The sequence below is a fragment of the Salvelinus alpinus genome, chromosome 4 (assembly GCF_045679555.1).
Source record: "Salvelinus alpinus chromosome 4, SLU_Salpinus.1, whole genome shotgun sequence".
Taxonomy (NCBI): Eukaryota; Metazoa; Chordata; class Actinopteri; order Salmoniformes; family Salmonidae; genus Salvelinus; species Salvelinus alpinus.
The window spans coordinates 21,928,709-21,956,691 of NC_092089.1; the positions used below are offsets into that span (position 1 = coordinate 21,928,709).

General features: G+C 43.7%; 1 protein-coding gene across 6 annotated transcripts; it reads left to right on the forward strand.

The window, feature by feature from the left end:
* Nucleotides 1-27,723, forward strand: ahr1a (aryl hydrocarbon receptor 1a). Of its 6 annotated transcripts, none has more exons than XM_071396027.1 (12): nt 1-545; nt 896-1,134; nt 5,495-5,586; nt 8,694-8,783; nt 13,823-13,946; nt 17,367-17,494; nt 19,094-19,296; nt 19,976-20,085; nt 22,409-22,550; nt 22,791-23,369; nt 23,495-24,557; nt 25,068-27,723. In XM_071396027.1, exons 1-12 carry the CDS (start codon nt 508-510, stop codon nt 25,236-25,238), a joined length of 2,979 nt encoding a protein of 992 aa, XP_071252128.1. In that variant the 5' UTR covers nt 1-507; the 3' UTR covers nt 25,239-27,723. The 6 variants fall into 6 exon arrangements, with proteins under 6 accessions (XP_071252128.1, XP_071252130.1, XP_071252127.1 ...); XM_071396029.1 differs by having other exon boundaries at nt 2-545; nt 882-1,134; nt 25,062-27,723; XM_071396026.1 differs by having other exon boundaries at nt 2-545; nt 25,062-27,723.
* Nucleotides 27,724-27,983: the final 260 nt, after the last annotated feature.

Here is a 27,983-nt window from a genome sequence, read left to right on the forward strand (position 1 = left end):
CGGAGCTGAAGGGGGTGTGAAAGAAATGACCACAAATATCAAATTTCTGCAGTGTTGTAGGTTGTAGCCATGAAATGCTCGTGTGGCTAATGTTCAGCGAATATATTCCGATTTGATTTATGGTCCATCCGCGTTTAGCAAGGAAGCTCGCACGGCATTGACGGCTCAGTGTTGGCAATTGATCATCCTTTTCTTCTTCGAACTTGTCCGCTTTCTCTAGCTAAATTAGGTTGTTAATATATGTAGCAAACATTTCTTGCCTTTTGCTTAATAATGCAGGTATGCATTTAACTGGCTATATCGTTTTGTAGCATGCTTGAAAATGCATCTTACTGAGTAATCGACCATGTTTTGGTTTGATTGTCAGCTAGCTAACATGATACGTGTTATTTAGCTAGCCTAGCAGAAGCAGGGATTTGATTGCGTACCCTGTCCGGTCAGCTAGCTAGCTGTCTTTCTAGTGCGCTTGGCATTCCATAGTACACATTGGGAATAAATAGCACCAACATGTATGCAAGTCGCAAGAGGAAAAAGCCCCAGAGAAGGTACAGTCACGATAGATAACTGATCGCCGCTACAACAGCATAGTCAGCTAGTTAGGGGTTGTAGACAAAGTTATGTCACTACTAGTCTAGTGCATGTTTAGTATGCCACATCAGTGTACAGAATTAGGATGCCTTGTGAGTGACAGTTCAATTGTAGTACTGTTGTTATATTCATGGAATAGGGTTGACTGACAGACTCCCTAGTCTGATTTGTATGAGGTCTGAATGAGGTACAGAAAGAAGCATGTTTCAACCTCGGACAATGATACTTCTTTATGATATTTCTTTCTGTGGACTCCATGAGTTGCATTCATTAACACTTTCGTAAACATACAGTATCTACCATTTAGGCTACATAACAAGACCGAGGAATATCATCATATGAGACATTCTCCTCCTCGTAGTGTGAAGCCACCTCCAGAAGGAGCCAAATCAAACCCTTCCAAGAGGCACCGGGAACGCCTGAATGGGGAGTTGGACAGGCTGGCCAGTCTGCTTCCTTACCCCCAGGATGTCATCTCCAAGCTGGACAAACTGACCATCCTCAGGCTTTGTGTCAGCTACCTGCGTGCCAAGAGCTTTTTCAATGGTAAGGCATGATCATAACACACCCTATTGTCCATATTTAGGGTTGGATTATGTTAAGATATTATCGCTATGGATCTGACTACTGTCTGATTTATTTTTATTTTTGAACCTTTATTTAACTAGGCAAGTCAGTTAAGAACAAATTCTTATTTACGATGACGGCCTAGGAACAGTGGGTTAACTGCCTTTTTCAGGGGCAGAACGACATTTTTACCTTGTCAGCTCAGGGATTCGATCTAGCAACTGGCCGAACGCTCTAACCACTAGGCTACCTGCTGCCCTGATCAACTATATCAGTCACTATCTACTACTGAGGTGTCTGGGAGGCAGTGGCTAGATCTCTCGCTCTCTCTCAAGAAAGGGAGGACTTTCTTAAATAACAGGATGCCAGCAGGGTGTGTGAAATCCTGTGGAAAGTAGAATATAAATGTGTAATCTTGTGATCTGTCTTAGCGGAAGCCTTAGCAGTGCTGCAACAATAGATCGTTTTCTAGCATTAACCACATTATTGAAAAGGGTTCTGAGGGATCTGCCAAGGGAAACCTTTGACCACATCCTCCCCCTTGCAAGACATTATGTTTGCATCTCAAATGGCACCCTATTCGGGTCAAAAGTAGTGAACTATATAGGGTAAAAGGTGCTGTTTGGGATGCAGACTAGGCTGTTTGGATACTAAGAAAGTAGGGCTGTGACGATACCAGTATTGCAATATTTTTTCCATGGCAAAAATGAAAACTCGAAGCAAACTCTTTGGTCCTTTTTAAACCTGCTGTATGTAAAGTATTGTGGCTATAGCTTGGAAAACAAATACATGTGACTCTGGATGACAACATAATGATGTTTGGTTCCAACATTAAGGCTGTTTTCCTAAAAGTTAAATCTGCTTTATGTTTCCTTGCCATGATACTAACGAGTATTGCGATACTGGTATCGTACCGGTCCTAGTATCCATCCTCGGCTGTTTGGACCCGTACTCGGCTGTTTGGACCTGCACTTGCTGTTAAAAACAAACAAATATCAAATTTACATAATTATTCAGACGTTTGTATTTTGTTGAAGCACCTTTGGCATCCATTATATCCTCTAGTCTTCTTGACGCTACAAGATTGGCACACCGATATTTGGGGAGTTTCACCCATTCTTCTCTGTAGATTCTCTCAAGCTCTGTCAGGTTGGATGGGGAGCGTCGCTGCACAGCTATTTTCAAGTCTTGCCAGATATGTTTGATCGTGTTCAATTCCGGGCTCTGGCTGGGCCACTCAAGGACATTCAGAGACTTGTCCCGAAGCCACTCCTGCGTTGTCTTGGCTGTTGTCTTAGGGTTGTTGTCCTGTTGGAAGGTGAAGCTTCGCCCCAGTCTGAGAACCTGCTCCAGAGCGTTCAGGACTTCATCAAGGATCTCTCTATACTTTGCTACATTCATATTTCCCTCAATTCTGACTAGTCTCCCAGTCCCTGCCGCTGAAAAACATCCCCACAGCATGATGCTGCCACCATGCTTCACCGTAGGGATGGTGCCAGGTTTCCTCCAGATGTTACTTTTGGCATTCAGGCCAGAGATTTCAATCTTGGTTTCATCAGACCAGAGAATCTTGTTTCAAATGGTCTGAGAGTCTTTAGGTGCGGTATACGGGGTATTTGGAAATAGCCACGGGATGGTTTTTCAAAACCGCCAATACAGCTTACACTATTTATTTGAAGTGTTTCAAAACATTTAAATATTTGAAGCAAATGTTTTTTATGAAATACCTGCAGTCAACTTGTGCAATACCTTAGGAGATGAAGCAGATTGCGTTCTTCATTTCACCTGTCACATTATTTACATGATGAAGCTCACCGTAGTTCCCCAGAACAGTTGAGCCGGTCACGTGTTTGTTTGGAAATAGCACAACGGGAGAACGCGGGAGCAGGTGAGTCCAGCTGTGTGTTGGCATGAACCTGTTTTATATTGAAAGTCAATAGAGTGATCAGGGACGTGCAACTATAGCGTTCCTTCACAGGAAATACATTAGTGCAACACATTCGGCAGAAAATAGCTTCATTTTCATCTGATGGCAGCAGAAGTGCAACCAAGTACATGAGCTTTCAATGAAAAAGCAAGTTATTTTTTGCGAAAACTATGCATAGCCATCAATTTCTACTCTTTATCATATAAAGAATGTAGCCAGCTAAATTTCCTAATGTTCTGTTTTAAAGTTAATCTTGCATTTTAATGGTGAAAAATGTCTGGCTACACTGAGAAAAGCTCAGTAGCTCCATATCAGTCAGAGCGCTGTCTGCTGATAGAATGATGGAGAACAGTAGCTACACGTCAGTCAGAGCGCTGTCTGCTGATAGAATGATGGAGAACAGTAGCTCCACATCAGTCAGAGCGCTGTCTGCTGATAGAATGATGGAGAACAGTAGCTACACATCAGTCAGAGCGCTGTCTGCTGATAGAATGATGGAGAACAGTAGCTCCATATCAGTCAGAGCGCTGTCTGCTGATAGAATGATGGAGAACAGTAGCTACACGTCAGTCAGAGCGCTGTCTGCTGATAGAATGATGGAGAACAGTAGCTCCACATCAGTCAGAGCGCTGTCTGCTGATAGAATGATGGAGAACAGTAGCTCCATATCAGTCAGAGCGCTGTCTGCTGATAGAATGCCCATTCCTGAATTCTCATCTGAGTGGAGAAGTGCAACTGAATCACGAAATTAGTCTAATGCAGAGCAGAAATTGCAATAAGATCCATTTTACATCTGCATTTACAGAACGTGGGAAGATCTTAAGAGTTTTCAGAATTCTGCGTAAACGTGACCCCGAAGATTAAGTAGCAAGTTAAACTAAGCGGCTGAATTAATAAGATGATGGGTCATATTGTTTTAGCTTTCTGCCGTGTTTGAGAAGTCAAAGCCCTTTGGATGAGTTATCTGTACAGCTGGCACTGCTATCTTTTCATTTCCTTGTGTTTTTTTCTCCTACGTTCTCAGCCGTCTCCTCCTACCCCCTATTCTCCGAGCAGAGCAGGCTGAAGCTGAAAAATTTAGACTGATTTTAATGTATTTCTTAGAACTTGTAGGCTAGCTGTCTGAGATGTAAACATTTAGCCTCAATTTTTGCAAGATCTTCCCTTGGGGAGCCCTTCATATTTTGAGTGACTCAACAATTCAATTAGCTCGACTTGCATGAGGAAAAAGCCAGCAGAATAAAATGTTCTACTCTTATTTAGTTTCCTGAGACCTGCTAGCAGCCAGGATTCCTGGCCTTTATGTTGTGTTGCTGCCTGCTGTGGTGCTTTGTGTCATCGGCAGAGTTCCTAGACTCCCGAGGGGAGGGGGGGGGTGTTTGCCTGAGTAATCTATATTAGAACAGACTTGTTGAACTCTTGACTCCTGAGGAGGGTTATAAAACAGTGGTCTCCTGCATCCCAAATGGCACTTTATTCCCTGTTTAGTGCACTACGTTTGTCAAGGGCATGGGCTCTGGTCAAAAGTAGTTCACTATATAGGGAATAGGATGCCATTTGGTGTGCAGTGTTTGATAGTCTGTAGTATGAGCCAACAACTAAACTTTGACTTGTTTAGATGAGTGAGAAGCGTTGACTCGGCTCTGATAAGGGGATGGGTGTAGGTTGATGTGAACCAGAGGTGGAGGGGGATTCTTTTGGCCATCGTATGAGAATACAACAAGATTGTGGACAGGTCGTCGTTGTAAATAAGAATACATTCTTAAATTACTTACCTGTATGAATAAAGGGGGAAAAATAATTGTGGTCTACTGTGGGGATGGGACTGCCTGAGATAGGACGTCATTCTACTGCGGGGATGGGCAAGTCCTCGGGGGCCTGATTGGTGTCAAACCTGACTCCAATAATCAACTAATCATGATCATCAGTTTAAAATGTAATTCGTTTAATCAGCTGTGTTTGCTAGACGGGGAGAAAGTGTGACACCACTCTGGCCCCTGAGGACTTTGAGTTTCCTATCCACGTTCTACTGACACAACTCTCCTACTGTAGCTAGGCTATAAGGCCCGACCAGCACAGTTAGTGTCTGTTCTCTTAATCACACTGAATCATAAGGCATCACACTGCACAATCTATCTGAAGATGATTTGCCGTTGCCTAGCCTATATGGCTACCACAGTACACACAAATAGAATAACATCATTTTTGGTTGATTTAAAATGCCCATCAAATTCTCTTCCAAAGGAGAAAATAGTACCGTTAGCGGTGTACACATTCGGCCTGTCTCACATTATTGTGAATGGGTCTCTGTCTCTAGTGATGCACTGTAACTGGTTCCTCTGCAGTCCTTCAGTGTGTGGTGGAAATCCTCTATGGTACAGCAACCTTGATCTTGAATTTATTGTGTTGCAGTGACCCTACAATCCACAGCCTCCCAGCGCCCAGAGTGTAATGTTCTGAAGAAGCAAGAACTTCACGTTCCAGAGGGAGAGCTCTTACTACAGGTTAGTGGGGTCTATTCAGTAGCCACCCTGTCTGTTACTACAGGTTAGTGGGGTCTATTCAGTAGCCACCCTGTCTGTTACTACAGGTTAGTGGGGTCTATTCAGTAGCCACCCTGTCTGTTACTACAGGTTAGTGGGGTCTATTCAGTAGCCACCCTGTCTGTTACTACAGGTTAGTGGGGTCTATTCAGTAGCCACCCTGTCTGTTACTACAGGTTAGTGGGGTCTGTTCAGTAGCCACCCTGTCTGTTACTACAGGTTAGTGGGGTCTGTTCAGTAGCCACCCTGTCTGTTACTACAGGTTAGTGGAGTCTATTCAGTAGCCACCCTGTCTGTTACTACAGGTTAGTGGGGTCTATTCAGTAGCCACCCTGTCTGTTACTACGGGTTAGTGGGGTCTATTCAGTAGCCACCCTGTCTGTTACTACAGGTTAGTGGGGTCTATTCAGTAGCCACCCTGTCTGTTACTACAGGTTAGTGGGGTCTGTTCAGTAGCCACCCTGTCTGTTACTACAGGTTAGCGGGGTCTATTCAGTAGCCACCCTGTCTGTTACTACAGGTTAGCGGGGTCTATTCAGTAGCCACCCTGTCTGTTACTACAGGTTAGTGGGGTCTATTCAGTAGCCACCCTGTCTGTTACTACAGGTTAGCGGGGTCTATTCAGTAGCCACCCTGTCTGTTACTACAGGTTAGTGGGGTCTATTCAGTAGCCACCCTGTCTGTTACTACAGGTTAGTGGGGTCTATTCAGTAGCCACCCTGTCTGTTACTACAGGTTAGTGGGGTCTGTTCAGTAGCCACCCTGTCTGTTACTACAGGTTAGTGGGGTCTATTCAGTAGCCACCCTGTCTGTTACTACAGGTTAGCGGGATCTATTCAGTAGCCACCCTGTCTGTTACTACAGGTTAGTGGGGTCTATTCAGTAGCCACCCTGTCTGTTACTACAGGTTAGTGGGGTCTATTCAGTAGCCACCCTGTCTGTTACTACAGGTTAGTGGGGTCTATTCAGTAGCCACCCTGTCTGTTACTACAGGTTAGTGGGGTCTATTCAGTAGCCACCCTGTCTGTTACTACAGGTTAGTGGGGTCTATTCAGTAGCCACCCTGTCTGTTACTACGGGTTAGTGGGGTCTATTCAGTAGCCACCCTGTCTGTTACTACAGGTTAGTGGGGTCTATTCAGTAGCCACCCTGTCTGTTACTACAGGTTAGTGGGGTCTATTCAGTAGCCACCCTGTCTGTTACTACAGGTTAGTGGGGTCTATTCAGTAGCCACCCTGTCTGTTACTACAGGTTAGTGGGGTGTATTCAGTAGCCACCCTGTCTGTTACTACAGGTTAGTGGGGTGTATTCAGTAGCCACCCTGTCTGTTACTACGGGTTAGTGGGGTCTATTCAGTAGCCACCCTGTCTGTTACTACAGGTTAGTGGGGTGTATTCAGTAGCCACCCTGTCTGTTACTACAGGTTAGTGGGGTGTATTCAGTAGCCACCCTGTCTGTTACCGTAGCACTCCAGGGCCTGTATTCATTGTAAAATAATAACTGTATTAATCCCACAAAGAGCCTGTATTCATTGTAAAATAATAACTGTATTAATCCCACAAAGAGCCTGTATTCATGATAAGGTAAGTACTTTATTCATCCCATACAGGGTACATTTGATTTCACCAGCCAATACATACCCTAATAAAACACAACAAAGGACAAACCGATATTAAAAGCAGCAAATCTTTTTGTCGTCTCAAGAGTAGGAGTGCTGATCTAGGATCAGTTTGTCCTTTTTTAGATCTTAATGAATAAGATTACATTATCAGGACGGACCTGATCCTAGATCAGCACTCCGACTGTGAGACGCTTTGTGAATACGGGCCGTCCACTAGCCCCCTTTCCTTCTTTTTTTTTTTACCATGGAGAGTTGTTGGTTTGAGATGAAGTGCAGTTGAACCACACCATGCAGGGCCTGTGGCCTGTTAGCTTTTCCTGTCCAAATAACCTGTGGCCTGTTAGCTTTTCCTGTCCAAATAATTACACAGTTAATCATATACTGCTGCCGGTCTGATCCTTGAACTGTCTGATCTTTGAACTGACTACATGGAATAGGGTAGATACAAACACAATGGTTGCTTCCCAAATGGATCCCTATTCCCTGTAATAGTGCACTACTTTTGACCAAAAGCACCCTATTCCTTAAAACAATTTTTAAAAAATTAGATTTTATTTTTTCAAACAATACAAAACATACACATACAAACGACATCACACAAACATCGAGTATATCACACCTGCCGAGAGAGACCCACACACCCCCATCTCCAGCGCCCGCATCACTCTCCACCACATGGCCTCAAACTGCACCATTTTGTTTCTCTGAGTCGCACACACACTTTCAACATTTAGATAATAAAGAATTTGACCTGTCCATTGTGTTAACAACAGAGGATTGGTTGATTTTCCAGCTTTTAAGTATATATTTTTAGGCCTACTTCATATGACCACATGTAGTCTAGATGTGTGTAAACATGTATACTAAACACAAATATAAATGCAACAATTTCAAAGATTTGACTGAGTTACAGTTCATATAAGGAAATCAGTCAATTGAAATAAATTCATTAGGCCCTAATCTATGGATTTCACATGACTGGACAGGGGTGGAGCCATGGGTAGGCCTGGGATCGTCCAAGTGGGTGGGATTTACTGCCAAATTCTCTAAAATGATGTTGGAGGCAGCTTATGGTAGAGAAATGAACATTCAATGATCTGGCAACAGCTCAAGTGGACATTCCTGCAGTCAGCATGCCAATTACACGCTCCCTCAACTTGATACATCTGTGGCATTGTGTTGTGTGACAAAACTGCACCTTTTTAAAGTGGACTTTTTATTGTCCCCAGCAGACGGTGCACCTGTGTAATGATGCTGTTTAATCTGCTTCTTGATATGCCACACTTGTCAGGTGGATGGATTATCTTGGCACAGGAGAAATGCTCACTAACAGGGATGATTTTATTTCAGCTCATGAAACATAGGATTATCACTTTGCATGTTGCGTTTATATTTTTGTTCCGTGTATAAAGATATACTAATCAGTTCTGTTCCACTCTCCTCTCAGGTGTTGAATGGCTTTGTTCTGGTCGTCACGGCTGGTGGCACAATCTTCTATGCATCCTCCACCATCCAGGACTACCTAGGCTTTCACCAGGTAAAGGCTCTTTTAACCTCTCTACAACTGGGCTTTCACCAAGTAATGGCCCTATTTTTAGCTTTCTATAAATGTAGTCTGGCTGACACCAGCTCTCAAAGTCTTCCTGAGACTGGAATGGCTGCTTTGATGTGTCGGCACGAAGCATCAATAATGAAAGGGTTGTGCCCTCAGACTTCAAGGCGGCACCATACGCTGGTTGGATATCCCCATTTCAAATTGAATGAATCGTGATCTATTTTTTTTATTTTTTATTTTTACATAGGACCACCCTTCAGCTTCCAGCCAGCCCTTCCGGGATAAGCAAAAACACACTGTAACTAGCACAAACCTTCGGAGTTTGGACATCGTTTGCCACTAACATGATGAATAGGGTGCATTAAACATCACACACATTTTCCAAACGTTATAAAAACCCTTCTACACTAAAACGGGTGACATATTAGAGAACTGCAACTTGTTAAACGTTATGATCTTGTGGCTAGCAAGCAGCAACTAACGTTAGCTAGCATAGCTAATGTTAGCTAGCATTGTTCAGCCCATAGAAACCCAGACAGCTAATAACTTTAGCTTGCTGACTATCAACTCGAAATCGGCCAGCTAATCAAATGTATGTTTTATTTCAAATTGAACTAATTTGCTAATTATAGGCTGAACATTTCCTTAACCCACTAAAGTTATTCATTTTCCTTCTTGGATGTCCTCGATTTACATAGTAGGGCAATGTGAATCTTACATGCATTCTATCTAGCTAGCTAACTACTACTGTACGACCCATGTTCAGTTCTGGCAAGTTTCCTCCCTGCCTCCTAATTTTGCATGAACATGAACGACCCTAAACATGAATAGATTACAAAGATCAGACTACAGCAAGTATGACCAACAAAACCAAAAGAGAGATGAGTCCTCTTTCATCAAGTCAGCCTAGAATGTCTAATGTAACAATTACTACTGTAAAGATAAAACAGAGCGCATGTACAACATTTACTACTGTAAAAATGAGTGCATGTACAACATTTACTACTGTAAAAATGAGTGCATGTACAACATTTACTACTGTAAAAACCAAACGGAGTGCATGTACAACATTCACTTTATTTGACAGGATGATATAATGCATGAACCAAACATGGAATGGATTTGAAATGTGAAGGTGTAAACTCAGTGAAAATGTAGAGTGAAGGTGTATTTCATTCCTCCCTGTACTCTGGTACAGTGGAACAATTCTTGTTCAGGCTGATTCTGGGGGAAACACATACACACAGAGACCAACTGCAATTGGACCATAGAACAAATATGGCTCAGCTTGCTTTATGCAGGGTGCATCGTCTAGTATGCACCTGTAATTAAAAAGTTATTCACACCTTATATGAAATCACTTTGTTGATAAGTTCATTTCAGTCAATAATTTGGAATGAAAAGGTCTAGGTAGCCTAGCCAGCCAGTGCATTTGTGGCACACCTCATATGTCAGTGTTAGTTCTGACTGTGATAAAAAGTAGGCTATAGATTCTTAATTCCCATCCTCATTCAAAATAAATAGTTATTGAAGCACATTTGATTACTATGCTAGTAGTTCTTGCATTAAACAATGTTATGTATGGAGTTTCCATAGTTTAATCCAGTAAAAGTACTTTCTGTAATGCCTCTGTCGTGGAAGTTCTACACAGGGTCACCCAAAGTCATTCTTTATTATCAGCACTGGAGAGGTTCTAACCAACTCAATGCATCAAGTACACATGTCGATCAGGAGCTCTTCCGGGACAGTCCCGTTTAGTTATTTTATATACTGCAGACAAGTTATATTTGCATGATTTAGCTTATTCATAATGAATTAATCATTAACGTTTGCTTCATTCATGTGACCAACCAATACCTCATGAGGCTTCTTCTCTCTTCTTCTCTCTAGGCTGAGACTTTGAAACTGAGATATCGGGGCGAACTGCCAAATTGCAGATTTGTAGATACTGATATTGAGGATTTGTTCAATCAGTCACTAGCATGAACACAGAAATTGGTTATTAGAAAAGCACAAACATAAAACGCTCCATCACATTCCCTCTTACCAGTCAATCTGTGATAATTATCATTATATTTTAAGGTAAGCATTAGATTATAGCTTTTATCAAAAGTTACTATACTTCTGTTAAAGGGAAATCCACACATAAAACCAGACACTTCATCATTTAAAACCCTTCATTCTGGGTTATACAATCTAATTAGTATGGTAATACTATCATCATAATAAAGGTTATACTTCTATTAACGGGAGTGAATTTATATAAAATACACACAGATACACAGCATGTTAAATAACACAATTAGGCAAACTAAGAAAAACATACGCTGCAGCCCATTTGGTCATTTGGGATCCCCAACTTCCAAACAGGGATTCCAACCAAGTTGCAGGCGTCCACTCTGTGCAGAATTATTCTTAGCAACAGTGGCAGTCATATTAGAAGAGTGATCTGGGACAAAAGTACAACATTCATCGCCAATGAAAGTGCCCCCTTTACCTGCCCAAAGATAGTCAAAAGCCTCTCTGTTTTGCAGAGCCAATTTACACAATTCTTTTAGCATCTACGTTTCTAGAGATCTCCAGAATTTGGTCTAGGGCACATGCATATTGAATTTCAGAGGGAAGAGAGAGCACACATGTTATAACAGTTTCACACCAACCTTGATATGAATGAGATTAGGGCAAGATTATCACAAACTACAATCTAGTGGCTCTCATCACATTTTCTGGTTATAGCTTTGTCTCTAGAAGCCTTTCCAAATCATAATTAGAACTATTGATAAATTATCCAGCACAAATTTATAATGACAGTGCCCCCATTGTGTTTCACTTTGGTTCTCTCACTCAAATTTGAAGACCCTCAATTCAGCACACACCTATACAGGCAGAATTTACATTGACACAGTATATTCATCCTATATTTCTAGCATTAACTTTTTTCATCACAGCCTTCATTTGTGGTAATGACAGATTATCTCAATGCATTTATAGTCTAAAGTACTATACATTTGCTGTGTGCAGACCTCCACAATCAACCTGATACCCCAAATAAACAATTTATTAATTACGGGCACGGTTGACTACCCCCCCCCCCCCCCCCCTCTCGGCACTCATTCTCGTGGCGTTTCAGTTTGTCCTCCCAATGGCACATGTTCAAAATTGAAGGCCCTTGATAATGTCCCGATTTCTCTCACCTGAGCCGCCACTGTTCTTTCCAGTCCATTATGTCTTGTTGGATGCTGTGTACAGGTTGCTGGCTCGGACTCAGGTTTCAGGTGGTGAAGGACCATAGTGAACGCCATTGTCGCCATTACTTCAGCCGGTTAGTGGGGGTGACATTCCCCTTGTTCTCGGCCGAATTATACCTTCTATGCATCTAGATACCATCTGTGGTCACCTTCACCATAACATCGAGAGAGGACAGACCAGAACAACAGTTTAGTTTAGGGCATATCTAATTCTGGAAATCCAGACAAATTATTCACTGTATGACAAATTATTACTACTACTAATATTCTTACATTTTTTATTTCACCTTTATTTAACCAGGTAGGCCAGTTGAGAACAAGTTCTCATTTACAACTGCGACCTGGCCAAGATAAAGCAAAGCAGTGCGACAAAAACAACACAGTTACACATGGGATAAACAAACGTACAGTCAATAACACAATAGAAAAATCTGTATACAGTGTGTGCAAATGAAGTAAGCAGGTAAGGCAATAAATAGGCCAATAGTGGCAAAGTAATTACAATTTAGCAATTTACACTGGAGTGATATATGTGCAGATGAGGATGTGCAAGTAGAAATATAAATGTCTAAGACAAATGTCAAAGAGAATAACAACACACAGTTGTTATTCTTATTCTACCCCCCCCCCCCCCAAATTGGCTTATACTCCCCTATCATCTTGGCGATCTCACCGCAGAGTTACAGGGTCAGGCGATCAGAGTGCTAATCCTTAGGGAGAAATCCCCACCATCTAGCAGGCCCAATCTGGTGAGATGTGTATTGAAACAAGATAAAAACAAACACAACAACAGAAAAACACTTCTTCATATAAAACTAGAGGTGGGGAAATCTTCAATCCATTTGGAGTAACTGTCAACCATTACCAACATATTTTTTTTCTTCTTTCATTTTTACAGGCATTCATGTGAAAATAAATGATTAGCATATTTACCAAAGGACCCCAGGGGACTGGTAATTCCCCCTTTGGACACATGACTCACATCATGATTCATGCATCCCCCCCAAAAAATGACAACACTGCCTGTTAAATACAAATAAAATTATAATTACAACCTTGATAACTCCACAAGGAAATAATTGTATCCCATAAGGTAATGGTCAAATAGACTAGAGAAAGGTGTCCCTCATTCAGGGGCAGCTCTCTCTCTCTCTCACTCTCACACTCACACTCACACACACAGGAATGTTGATAAATTATTAACCTCTTCCTAATTCTCTATTGTTTACGTAGCCCATTTCAATCTCAGCCAATGTCTCTAGTCTTTCTAATGAGGGTGATCAGGCCTCACCAGAAAGTCAGAACAGAGGTCATTCAACCCCATTTAAGTGAGTGTTTCTTTCCCTGTACCTCAGACATTACTTCAAGATATTTCAATGATTTTGTGTATCAGGTTTACAATGGGTTTTACATTTCTTTATCAAGAGAATGTACATGTGTACAACCAGAACTCTGATGATAGATACTTCATGTGTGTTCTTTAAGGTGCATCCTTTCTAACCTGTGAAAAACCCACCAAAAATAAAAAGACCCCACACAATAAATCACCACTAACAAATATTCAATAACAGGTAAAAACAGACATTGTCCAGGCATTTACTTCATTTGGGGCTCCTTTAACAGCCGGATTCGGGAACCTTTTATACTAACTCCCAAGGCGCCTGCCTCAGAATGCATTTCAAAGGGAGAGATACAGAATCATTGGTAAACATGTAAACGAAACTAGTTTACTAGACTTGTATTTTGATGATGGTGGATGTTTTTGCTCCTCAGTCAGACGTCGTCCATCAGAGTGTTTATGACATCATTCATATGGAGGACCGAGCAGAGTTACAGAGACAGCTCCACTGGGCCCTCAACCCCCCTCTCACCCCTGACACTGGACAGCTGGTCTCAGGTAACCTCCAACCCCATCCTCCTCCCTGACACTGGACAGCTGGTCTCAGGTAATCTCCAACACCACCCTCACACTGGACAGCTGGTCTCAGGTAACCTCCAACCCCATCCTCCTCCCTGACACTGGACAGCTGGTCTCAGGTAATCTCCAACACCACCCTCACACTGGACAGCTGGTCTCAGGTAACCTCCAACCCCACCCTGACACTGGACAGCTGGTCTCAGGTAAACTCCAACCCCACTCTCACCCCTCACACTGGACAGCTGGTCTCAGGTAACCTCCAACCCCACTCTCACCCCTCACACTGGACAGCTGGTCTCAGGTAACCTCCAACCCCACTCTCACCCCTCACACTGGACAGCTGGTCTCAGGTAACCTCCAACCCCACTCTCACACTGGACAGCTGGTCTCAGGTAACCTCCAACCCCACCCTCCTCCCTGACACTGGACAGCTGGTCTCAGGTAACCTCCAACCCCACCCTCCACCCTGACACTGGACAGCTGGTCTCAGGTAACCTCCAACCCCACCCTCCTCCCTGACACTGGACAGCTGGTCTCAGGTAACCTCCAACCCCACCCTCCTCCCTGACACTGGACAGCTGGTCTCAGGTAACCTCCAACCCCACCCTCCTCCCTGACACTGGACAGCTGGTCTCAGGTAACCTCCAACCCCACCCTCCACCCTGACACTGGACAGCTGGTCTCAGGTAACCTCCAACCCCACCCTCCTCCCTGACACTGGACAGCTGGTCTCAGGTAACCTCCAACCCCACCCTCCTCCCTGACACTGGACAGCTGGTCTCAGGTAAAGCTGAGTTTTTCACCACAGACAGCCGACACACAACTTGTACCAGCACGTCTGTTTCTTATAGACATCACTCTCCAATCCACACTATCTAACCTATCTTATAGACTATCACTCTCCAATCCACACTATCTAACCTATTTTATAGACTATTACTCTCCAATCCACACTATCTTATAGACTATCACTCTCCAATCCACACTATCTAACCTATCTTGCCCCAGATCTTATATTAATTGAGCTCCCCCTGCGTTGGCAGGTTCCTTCATTATATATATTAGTCCTAGGGTGTCTGCTACCTAATGTTCTAATATGACATTAAGTCCAGCAGCTCCATGTATGCTGGCGAAGCACAGGGAAACATGGTATCTACTAGGAAGTGAAGAGAGCCACAGAAGGAAATAACCACTTGTGAAAAGTAAACCTCCTTGAATGTACAGTATCTCTGCTGTGTCAGCCAGGAATGTAGGCCTAGATGTTCTAGTCCAGTGGTCACCATCTGGTCTATTGCAGTCGACTGGTCCATTTGGTCTATTGCAGTCGACTGGTCCATCTGGTCTATTGCAGTCGACTGGTCCATCTGGTCTATTGCAGTCGACTGGTCCATTTGGTCTATTGCAGTCGACTAGTCCATCTGGTCTATTGCAGTCGACTGGTCCATCTGGTCTATTGCAGTCGACTGGTCCATTTGGTCTATTGCAGTCGACTGGTCCATTTGGTCTATTGCAGTCGACTGGTCCATTTGGTCTATTGCAGTCGACTGGTCCATCTGGTCTATTGCAGTCGACTAGTCCATCTGGTCTATTGCAGTCGACTGGTCCATCTGGTCTATTGCAGTCGACTGGTCCATTTGGTCTATTGCAGTCGACTGGTCCATTTGGTCTATTGCAGTCGACTGGTCCATTTGGTCTATTGCAGTCGACTGGTCCATCTGGTCTATTGCAGTCGACTGGTCCATCTGGTCTATTGCAGTCGACTAGTCCATCTGGTCTATTGCAGTCGACTGGTCCATCCAAGGCTTTCCTCGTAGATCGCCAAACATTTCTGTAAAATAAAGCCTTGCGTTTCTATTTTTGTATTACTTTTGCAATGTTTGTTTTAGGTGCACTTGATTTAGCTGTCCTGCACGCCGGGTAGTTGAAGTGTTCCCATTTTGTCCAATTTCATGTGTCTGAAGGTACAAACTCCGCCTACCTGGCAGGTCCGGATAGCAAATCAAGTGCACCTATAGGTCTACCGCTGGCCAATCAGATATCTCAGATCACTGTGTCACAGCTTCCACGAGCCCGCAGTGAAGTTGATAGTCGACTACTGTGAGATTTCAAAACTACTGTGAGAAACAAAATCATGACTAGAGAGACTGTCAACAAATACAGTAAACAGCTGCTGTGTTTATGAGTTAGTTCATGTTTAAGATTTTATTCAGCACTGTCAACACTTTTATAAAGTCATAAAACACCCTCTAGCTATCCACTTGGCTTGTCTTTCTAAAATCGAGGAGTATTTCACGTTCTCTGGTCATACGAGTAACGACGTTGTTTCCATGGGGATACCCATATTTTTTGTACGGGTCCCTTGCCCTACTCGTATAACACGAACTCTGTTACACTGATCATAGTAAACCACCAGCTCTCTACCTGTCCTCTACCTTTGATATTATCCAGACAGTCTGTCACTGTATTCACTCTCCATATCGTAGTGTGGAGCAGTGTTTCACCTTGCATCCTGAGAGACCCTGTGAGCCAGGGGCGTTTTAGCACCTTGGACCAGTAGTGGCAACTGGCTGGGGTGAGCCTGACCTAGGCCCAGCCCTGGATCAGATAAACTCTACGTTTGGGAGTATTACCTAGCATTCTGTCTTTCCTCAGTAGGAAATGGCTAATGACATGTGGTATAACATTCTGGTTTGTAGTGTGGGGACTAGACATAAGGTTTGCAGCTCTGGGTGAGGTTTGCAGCTCGGGGTGAGGTTTGCAGCTCGGGGTGAGGTTTGCAGCTCGGGGTGAGGTTTGCAGCTCTGGGTGAGGTTTGCAGCTCTGGGTGAGGTTTGCAGCTCTGGGTGAGGTTTGCAGCTCGGGGTGAGGTTTGCAGCTCTGGGTGAGGTTTGCAGCTCGGGGTGAGGTTTGCAGCTCTGGGTGAGGTTTGCAGCTCGGGGTGAGGTTTGCAGCTCGGGGTGAGGTTTGCAGCTCTGGGTGAGGTTTGCAGCTCTGGGTGAGGTTTGCAGCTCTGGGTGAGGTTTGCAGCTCGGGGTGAGGTTTGCAGCTCTGGGTGAGGTTTGCAGCTCGGGGTGAGGTTTGCAGCTCGGGGTGAGGTTTGCAGCTCTGGGTGAGGTTTGCAGCTCTGGGTGAGGTTTGCAGCTCGGGGTGAGGTTTGCAGCTCGGGGTGAGGTTTGCAGCTCGGGGTGAGGTTTGCAGCTCGGGGTGAGGTTTGCAGCTCGGGGTGAGGTTTGCAGCTCGGGGTGAGGTTTGCAGCTCGGGGTGAGGTTTGCAGCTAAGAGTTAGTCTACTATATGAAGAGACTATTTTCTCTAGACATCCTGTAATTCACTATTATAGCTATAGTATGCTGTATGTGTAATTTTATGACCCCCCCCCCCACCTCTCTGGCCTTTGAAGATTCAGCCTCGCCACAGGCTGTCACAGTCTACAAGCCAGAGGCACTTCCACCAGAGAATTCCACCTTCCTGGAACGCAACTTTGTCTGCAGGTTAAGATGTCTCCTGGACAACTCCACTGGCTTCCTAGTAAGTTCATGGAGGAAATCTCTGCAATTACTGGAAAATCTAGGGAATTTTAGGAAAAGATTTTTCAACCCTAATCATTTAAAATAATTATTTAAAAAGATTACTTGTGAACAGTGTACTAGAGCGCAATGGAAATCAACTCTCATCTCCCGCTGAAACTCTTGAGATTGTAATTGTGTTATGACAGCCACTGAAGTCACTTTCTTTGAGGATGAGTGGCGTGTCAGGAAGGGGTTAAATATGCGTTGCCCTGAAGTGGGGGAATCAGTGTGAGGCTTCTCCAATTCCCCTTTGAGTTCAGGGAAGGGTGGGGCCAAAGACTGCTTATCCAGACCAGGAAATTATCCTACAAATAGTGTTTGCAGTCAAGGTTTGAGAACACAAAAATATTCTATATTTTTTGATTTTTTGCATTTCTCTAGTTTTGTGATTGTCAAGTTATAATCACTGAATAATTAGATTTAGCTGGAATTGGAAATTGTTTTCTTATTACATAAACTCAATATTGTAGCTTAAATTAAATTGTCTTTGCCCATTTGATCAATGACCATTTGGTGTTTTAACTAGACTAGTTTAAAAAAATTACTAGATTTTCCATAAAATCTAACAACATTTTCAATCTAGTTAGATTTTATGGACATTTTCCTAGAAGTCTATTTGAAAATCTAATTTGATTTCATTTACATTTTCTAGATTTTCTTATAATATAGATGGTGTTTGAGTTTTTCTGAGTGGGCTGATTGCTACAGAGCTGAATAAATCCTCTGTCACAAGTCACTCTTACTGATTTCTCAAATCTAATATGGGAAATGAAGTGGAGAACTATGCCTTTGTCCTCTGGCTAGCCTCAATTCTCCCTCTGAACTTTTCAACTCTGCAGAAAAAAAACACCCGTGTTGGATGACCTGAGCACAAATCAAATCTGTGTCAAATTCTGTTCAGGCAGGGAAACCGATAAAAATAAATAATAATAATTAAATCAGAAAGACCCATTGAGTTCTTATTTCAGTCTTTTCTGTTACTTAGATTTACACATTTTAGAAAGTAAACTTTCACTTACATACCTTATTAAAGGAACATTAAAAAGAAAATTCAACTTCATATTCATCGTCTCCAGCACCACCCCAACATCAATATATGTGAAAATGGCGTGTTTCTATGTTCTGTACTAAAAAAAGTGAGGAAGATGTGTTTCCAATGACAACCAATTCATAGACAATTAGGAGGCAATTAGTAGGTAATGCCTCATAATTGGTTAAAATCACATGATGTGCACCGATGATGTCATTGGAAACACTTATCTTCCTCCATATTTTTTACTACAGAATATAGAAACACGCCATTTTCACATTTGTCGATGATGAATAGAAAGTTGAACATTTGTGAAATTTCCCTTTAAGGTGCTACCAGTTGCATGGAGAAAAGTGTACTCAATAAAAAGAGCTCCAGCTGATTGATAATCTTGACGCTTCTTCCAACAGTTTAATGGGATCTTATTTAACCAATGTTCCTGTCTGAATGGACCGTCATCAGGATGGAATAGGGGGACATTTGGGACACAGCCCTGACTGTGTTTAATGGCTATTCTGCGTTCTCCAGGCCCTGAACATCCAGGGGCGTCTAAAGTTCCTCCATGGCCAGAGCGAGAGGACCAAGGAGGGCAAGGCCAGCCCGCCTCAGCTGGCTCTGTTCTCCCTGGCCTCGCCCTTGCAGCCCCCCACCATCCTGGAGATCCGCACCAACAACTTAATCTTCAAGACCAAGCACAAGCTGGACTTCACCCCCATTGCCTGCGACGCCAAGTGAGTGACGATAACAGTAGTGGGCCTGTCTAGTGGGGCTTACTGCTGCTAAGCACCTTCAAAACATAGGGAACATGACCACTTCACTACAATATTTTACATTGAATTCAAAGCTTGCCGTCTGAATGGTAAATAATTTTATTGTTCACCTGCCCGGGTACTGGAGTTGTGAACAAGCTGTTTAGCTAAATCTAGTACAGTGCATGTTTTAATTGTATGTGGTCCCTGTCAAATAAACCTAATAATTCAAATAATTTATACATTTTAAGAGGAACCATCAGCGCAATCTCATCATATTTGAGATTATAAACTGGGTGGTTCGAGCCCTGAATGCTGATTGGCTGACAGCCGTGGTATATCAGACCGTATACCACGGGTATGACAAAACATATATTTTTAATGCTCTAATTACATTGGTAACCACTTTATAATAGCAATAAGGCACAAGAGGGTGTGGTATATGGCCAATATACCACGCCTAAGGGCTGTATCCAGGCACTCCGCTTTGCGTCGTGCGTAAGAACAGCCCTTAGACGTGGTATTTTGGCCAAATACCACACCCTCTTGTGCCTTATTGATTAATTATGCTTTTAGATCACAAGTGTGATCTATTCAGAAGTAGGGAAGAGACATGTTTTCATTGTGCTTTCTGTGTTGTTTTTCCTGTCCTCTTGTACAGAGGGAAGATGGTGCTGGGTTACACTGAGGCTGAGCTGTGCAACCATGGCTCAGGATACCAGTTCATCCATGCTGCTGACATGCTGCACTGTGCTGAGAACCACATGAGGAGTAAGACTGCTCTCCTGCTGCACACAGTCCTATCATGTAGTGTAGTTCATGGAGACTGACAGACCGAGATCAAAAACTTGCGGGTCACATTGCATAGTGTACTGCATGTTGAGTAGTTCATTCTACAGCCAGTGTCCTGAGGGGACTTTCTGAACAGATTCATTCCTACAACTTCTAAAAAATTAATGGTGTTTTAAGATAAGATGATAAAACAAGACCGCACTTTATTAATCCCTGAAGGCAATTTTGATTGCAATTTGATTTAGTGACTTTTAGTGACAAGCAGAGGTGTGAACGTTTAAACATTCAAACTTTTATACAAAGTTGGGATCCTTAACGTTATGAAAAATCCTTGTTTTTTTTGCTAAAATCACAGTGCAGGTCATGTTAATTTCCGTGTTATAGCCTAACTAGACGGTAAGCTATAAATGCCTGCGGAAAGTTGTGTCATTTTAAATAAAACTTTAGGCTACTTTGGTGAATTTGCGAAACAAGACATTATTTTTGCCTGCCTCCTCCTCTCGCGCTGGCTCGCCTGCTCTTTATTAATGATGCGAGTGTGTGTTCAGTCTTCGGTCTGTTGTGTGTAGAATATCCTAGACTATTCATTGGTGATAGGTAGGGCTGGGTGATATGGCCAAAATATCATATCAGGTTTTTTTTTTTTTTTTTTAATTGTACGGTATGACGATATTTTATGTTTTTGAATAATAAAAGTTCACCATTTTCTTTGAGTAGTGTGACCCTAGGGTGGCAACACATACATTCTAAGTGATTTCAATGGGTCTTTCTCCATTCTGATTGTTGTATACTGTTCAATTCAACTTAAACCAAAAAACAGAGTGAACTGTTGGAATCATGGAAATAGAATGATTATTCTAATTCTATAGTTAGAATATAATTGTGGGCAATTTGAATTCAGTGTTTGACATGACAACGAATGAAAATGCCAGGGAAGAGTTATTGTGACAGGGTAGGAACTGTTGATAAGTGTGTCCTAGGGGACCCTGTAATCTTTGTCTACATTGAATGTTCTCTCTTAGCTACTTCATATTCCTCTGATTTAGACAACATGCTGATTTAGGTCTACACCAGCACTGGTATTGTCAGGCTGTATAGCTAATTACGTTTGCTATGACTCAGTACATTTATTAGCTAGCTAGCGATTAGCATTAGCGGCTAACAGGATTTAGGCCCAAATTGCTAAGAAAATACAAAACTAGCTGTTTGCAGATGTAAGAAACACAAACCAATAGTGTAATTATAGAATGCTAGTGGATTTATAGTAAGAAGCAAAGTAAAAACGGCATCGTTGTCGTCAACATTGTTACATGTGCTGCATTGCCCATGCAGCCTGGTTAAGGAACAACAAATGCTCTCCTTGGGTGCAGGCCTAGGTCTGTCTGGAAAGCAGCATGTAGAGAGTGGATAGAGATGACTCGGGTAGCGAAGTAAACTATAAAAATGGACGTTACACAAGGCGTACCACATTTAACAAACCAAACATTCAAATACCGTTATAGAAGGTAAAGTAAAAGCCCAAACCGGTCCCTGCATCAATACCGGTATATCATCAAATACGCTATAGCGCCCAGCCCTAGAGATAGGCCCTGCTTTGCTGAAGTTACGAAACATTGCAAGCCAAGAAATGGCAAAATACAGCATTCCATTACGAGATACAGCTTTTGATTACCGATAGATAGGCCTAGTGCGTGGTTCTGACTGTTTGCCTGGTGGCCGATCTGCCTATAATGTGCGCCTCTCCCTGGCCCTCGCTAGCTCTATGAAAGATGCCAGTGTTTGTGTTCTCAGTTTGGCAACTAATAATTCTCCTCCGTTCCAAAAATACTGAATCTTAGGTGTCCATTCTTAGCTCAATCTAATCTTAACACTCAGAAACGGGAGTCCTCGTGTAAGGAGTCGAGGAATCTATTATTTTGGAGTCGACTCTCCACCACTACGTCATTGTCGTTAATTAACTTTTGAAAAATGGCTGAGAAAGGCAAGCGACAGCAGAGAAGTCCCGTTAAATGAGAAGGAAATGGCAACTTTGCGAAGTGGAGTTGAGGTACAGGAATTGTAGTACAGGTGCAACGCTTCACCATCTGAAAGGGATGCACTGTGAGACCCAAACCGTTGCTGGCAGCAGCACAGCTGCATTGTGAATTCACATGAAACGTTATGAATTTTCTGTATCTTTAAAAAAAATTTTTTTAACCATAAGCCACATCCCTAGTGATGTTTGGTGATGTTTATGTGATGTTTGTGTCCTATACACATTTCTGCTGTGTAACTTGGTTAATGTGTGTGTTTCCATGCCCAGTGATAAAGACCGGAGAGAGTGGGATGACAGTATTCAGGCTGCTGACCAAGCTGACAGGCTGGGTGTGGGTGCAGGCTAACGCCAGACTGGTCTATAAGAACGGACGGCCTGAGTGTATCATCGCATCCCAAAGAGTCCTCACGTACGTCTCGGCACGCACACACACAACCTCATTGTTTAATGTCATTCCATTGGGGCGGCAAGTAGCCTAGTGGTTAAGAGCATTGGGCCAGTAACCAAAGTTTGCTGGTTGGAATCCTCGAGCTGACTAGGTGAAAAAACGGTCAATGTGCCCTTGAGCAAAGCACTTAACCCTAATTTCTCCTGTAAGTCACTCTGGATAAGAGCGTCTGCTAAATGACTAAAATTTACTTATTTTTAGTGATGAAGAGGGAGAGGACAACCTAAGGAAGCGGAGCCTCCAGCTGCCTTTCAGTTACACCACTGGGGAGGCTCTTCTCTACAACACCAGCTTCCCCAAAACTCTGGTAACAGGGGACTCCTTAGCAGGCGACACCACCGGCTCTGCAGGAAATACCACCAACAACAACCAGGATGGAACCCTGGACCCTGACTCACTGCTGGGCTCTCTGTTGAAACAGGACAAGTCTGTCTACTGCTGCTCCCCTCAGACTCAGAACCAGCTCCCGCTTCAACTTCTGCTGAAACAGGACAAGTCCATCTACTTGTGCTGCTCCCCTCACACTCAGAACGAGCTCCAACTCCAGGAGGAGGTGGCAGGGCTTCCGCAGGAGGAGGTGGCAGGGCTTCCGCAGGAGGAGGTGGCAGGGCTTCCGCAGGAGGAGGTGGCAGGGCTTCCGCAGGAGGAGTGTGGGGGCATCTTCTCCAGCAGCTGGCAGGAGGGCAGCATCCTCTCTCTATCAGAGAGAGTCCTCTTCAAGCAGGAGCCCTTGGGGGTGGGGGATGGCGGGGGGATCGACGGCTTCTCATTGGAGGACAGGTAACTGATCACTTACTGTTTATCTTATGTGTATCTGTGTGGTTGCTACTGTTTTTAATAATGTAACCTTGACTGCGCTACTCATTTCCCAATTGTGACTATAAAGATATTGATTTGATTGACAGAGACGGGGATTTGTGGAGCTTCATGATGAACCTGGGCATTAGTAGGGAGGACCTGGAGCTGTTCCAGCAGGATGAGATGTTCCTCGATGTGGATCTGGACGCTGGCCGAGACGGCCTCCTTCCTGACCTGACAGACGAGATTCTCTCCTACGTACAGGAGTCTCTGAGGAAGAGGTCGGACTGGGGTCAGACTGTATTCTCTTGCAGGGGGACTAAGTTAGAGGATCAGGACTATAGCTGCCCTACCACGCTGTTACACCAACCATCTCTGGAACAACCACTAACCCCACAACCACATTCTACTACAGTGCCTCAGTGGCAGTCACAGATACAGCCACCACAGCTGCCTGTAGTCCATCCCCTATCAGTTCACCACTATCAGTCTCCGCCCCACTACCCACAGCAGCCAATACTGCAGCATTGTTTACACACACAGCCCCACCCACAGACAGTATTGCAGGCAACACAGCAGCAGCAACAGAGCCATCTAAATGGACAGGTATTGCCAAACCAGCAGCAACTGTGTAACAGACTGAAGCACATGCAGGTGACTGGGACGGGTTCAATAACACAACGACAGAAAGACATCACCAAGCAGCAGCAGATTCCTCCGTTGTTCAACGTGGAGCAGCCAGGGGGGCTCCAGACTCACCACAGCCACCCCCAGCATGGGAACCTCTGCCTGGGGGAAGCTTCCCTGGCCCTGGGCCTCCCCTACAGGAACCAGCTGAACACTTTGTCTGTTAGCCGCTCCTCAGTGCACTCCTCCTATGTACCCACCACGGGCCTCCAGAGCCAGGGGGTGGACGGAGAGCTCACGCCCCAGAATTTGGAGGAGTTGCTGGGCAGCCTGGAGTCCAGTGGTCCCCGGGGGACAGAGGATGGTAGGGGAGCGCCCCACTGGAGTGTGGTGGAGGCCCTAGCTGTGTCCCAGCAGCAGAGGCACCTCCCTGACAGCCTGACTCAGTCTCAGGCCACCAGCCAGGGCTGGGCTCAGCATGCCTATCCCCTGGCTATGGGGCTCAGCCAGGTCAACAGAGCAGAGTGGCCATTCACCACACAGGTAAGAAAGGTGACACTAACCTGGGTAGTGTTCATTAGGCGTCAAACAGGTAAAATGTTGTGAAGCGTAAAAGGGGGCCTACCTGAATTTGTCTAATAAAAACGCTAATAAATAAAATATTGTGCCCCATGGAACAAGATCAAATGTATTTATAAAATCCTTTTTTACATCAGCAGATGTCACAAAGTGCTATACAGAAACCCAGCCTTAAACCACAGACAGCAAGCAATGCAGATGTAGAAGCACTGGGACTAGGGCCCTGAACTAATTATGTAAAATGTTAGAACTATGTGCTTTACTTCCTCTAGCTATATGCTCATCATATGAACGTTGAATACCAATGGCACATACATACCCGCTCATCAGATTTACCAAGGGAATGAGACTTTAGAAACAGAAGGTCATTATCATTTGACCATTGAAAGCCAGTGGGTATTTACACGTCAAGGCAATTTAGACCAGAAAAGGGAGGCTTAGCTATGTCGGCCATTTCCTCTGTTCCAGTTCCAGAACGGGAGCCTGAAGGAGGCTGGTCCAGCCCCTGGCCCTGTACCCAACCCTGGGTCCTCCAGGGGGGCAGACCATGGACATGCAGCAGCAGGGCAGCCAAAGCACCAGCCTCCTCCTCCCTCTGCTGAGAGCAGGCCCTACCCTGACCTCCCTCTGAGTGGATTCATGTGAGACTGAAGGCCCTCCTCCCTGGAGGCTCCAGAGCCAGACGTTCCAAGGCAAGCCAGCTGCCCCCAGTCCCCCGGAGGGAGCAGAGCCCTGACTGACGACAGCACCACACAACAGAGGCTAGAGGGATGAGGCTACTCCTGTCTGGCACCCAGCTGCACCCAGTCCCCCGGAGGGAGCAGAGCCCTGACTGACGACAGCACCACACAACAGAGGCTAGAGGGATGAGGCTCCTCCTGTCTGGCACCCAGCTGCACATGGCTCCCCTGAGACCACTAAGTTTCCCAAATGGGCTCTTGTCAAAAGTAGTGCACTATATAGGGGATAGGGTACAATTTGGGCTGCAGTCTAAAACAGGAACCAGGACATGTCTGGGAGTATGGAGGACTTGGACTGGAGATCATGTGGATCATTTTGTTAGAGCTTGGCACTTGCAACGCCAGGGTTGTGGGTTCGATTCCCACGGGGGACCGGTATGAAAATGTATGCACTCACAACTATAAGTCGCTCTGGATCAGAGCATTTGCTAAATTACTAAAATGTAAAAGTGAGATTCACATCCAGAGAGACTGTCTGAACATTAGACAGCAGTCAGAGACAGAGAGATTGTGACAAACAGACAGACGGAGGGAGACCAGAGGAAGTGGATGATCAATCAATCAAATGTATTTATAAAGCCCTTCTTACATCAGCTGATGTCAAAAAGTGTTGTACAGAAACCCAGCCTAAAACCCCAAACAGCAAGCAATGCAGGTGTAGAAGCACGGTGGCTAGGAAAAACTCCCTAGAAAGGCCAGAACCTAGGAAGAAACCTAGAGAGGAACCAGGCTATGAGGGATGGCCAGTCCTCTTCTGGCTGTGCCGGGTGGAGATTATGACAGAACATGGCCAAGATGTTCATAGATGACCAGCAGGGTCAAATAATAATAATCACAGTGGTTGTAGAGGGTGCAACAGGTCAGCACCTCAGGAGTAATTTTCAGTTGGCTTTTCATAGCCGATCATTCAGAGTATCTCTACCATTCCTGCTGTCTCTAGAGAGTTGAAAACAGCAGGTCTGGGACAGGTAGCACATCCGGTGAACAGGTCAAGGTTCCATAGCCGCAGGCAGAACAGTTGAAACTGGAGCAGCATTACGACCAGGTGGACTGGGGACAGTAAGGAGTCATCAGGCCAGGTAGTGCATAGAAATATAATGGACTAATGACCTGTTTGAATGTGGACTTGCTTTAAAAAGAAAACTCTTGTCAGCCATTTTGTTTGTCCAGAAAAACAGTCATGGTTTACTGGTCAGTGTGTCAGCATGCCATGTCATGAACCTGATGTAATACTGAACAACCAGTTCTTTCATTGGTCAATGAGTAAGATGAGATGATGCAGAACTAAAATGTTACCAATCCTCTGGGCCCGTATTCATAAAGTATCTCTGAATAGGACTGCTGAACTAGGGTCAGTGTTTTCTTTTAGATCATAATGAATATGATTATTTGGAGAAGGGGGGTGGATCTGACCCTAGATCAGCACTCCTACTCTGAGACACTTTATGAATACGGAGCCTTGCTTTTTAAGTCTCCACTATAGCATTCTTGCTTTTAAAGTCCCCGTACTATAGCATTTACTTTGACAGCATTTATTGTGAATATATATATATATAAGCCGTTGTTTGCTTAGAAATAATCACTTCCATTTAAAGGTGCAGTTGAATGAAACAAACCATAAGCTATTTGAGCTATCGATGAGATGGAGTATCTATCTACACTGTGCTTGATATTTTTGTACAAAATGCATTGACAATCCTACTAAATCATTAAGTCATTTTATGAGCAATTTGATCACTTTAGTGGACTTCAACCAGCTTTATGGATCCTGTCTATCTGTTCTTCAGCCCACTCGCTTGCATTGCAAGACAGGCAAAGTAATAATCATTTATAGATGAGTTAGTAGTCCAAGACCCAATTACATTTTCTACATCTCAAATAGCACTCTATGCCCTATGTAGTGCACTACTTTTGACCAGGGCCCATAGGTGAACTATATTGTGAATAGGGTGCCATCTGGGTCATTGCCATTGAGTTCAAGTGGCAGATCAATGTGTTTGATCTACATATCTAACTTGAAGAAAATGTATGCACTTATTTATGGCAAAATAACCTATTGCACTCTTAGTGAAATTAGAAGACTGTTGTATGTAGCACTTTAAAAAATGTACCTTGTTTAACTGAGCCAATCATGTTCATGTTGCTATGCAGAATAGTGCAGTGGAACGTTAGACCCCATGTTGTTTTGTCTGTCACTTCAGTGACATAATTCAGGGAAAGTCAGGGTTTATTTAATTTATTTTGTCAAAAGAAAAATCAAACTTTGAATATGTTCAAATTCAATCAATGAAAATGTTCAGTTTTGCATTTGTTTGTATTTTGTATGAAATTGTGTACAATTTATGTAATGAGCAGTTTTGGTTAACATTAAATCATTTAAAAAATCATAACACTGCAGGAAGAGAAAGTTTACTGTTATTCTGTTCTTTCACACGCTGATAAATGTTGACCAAGTACAGTTGAAGGGTTTTATTTATACTGCTGTACAGGGTAGGTTTTCTGTCATAAATAAGTTGGTTAAACGATGTCACAGGTAGGCTTGTAAAGCTACCGGTAATTTACCAAAGTTACTGGAATCTTCTATAATTTTGGTAATTAACAGAATTTATTGGAGTCTATGCTAAATTCAGTCATTTATATATTTTTTGTT

Coding starts and splice junctions, on each gene's coding strand:
- ahr1a (XM_071396026.1), top strand. CDS start 508: ATGTATGCAAGTCGCAAGAGGAAAAAGCCCCAGAGAAG. Junction 17,495..19,093: donor ACAACTCCACTGGCTTCCTA/GTAAGTTCATGG, acceptor TGCGTTCTCCAG/GCCCTGAACATCCAGGGGCG. Junction 23,370..23,494: donor GGCTTCTCATTGGAGGACAG/GTAACTGATCAC, acceptor TTTGATTGACAG/AGACGGGGATTTGTGGAGCT.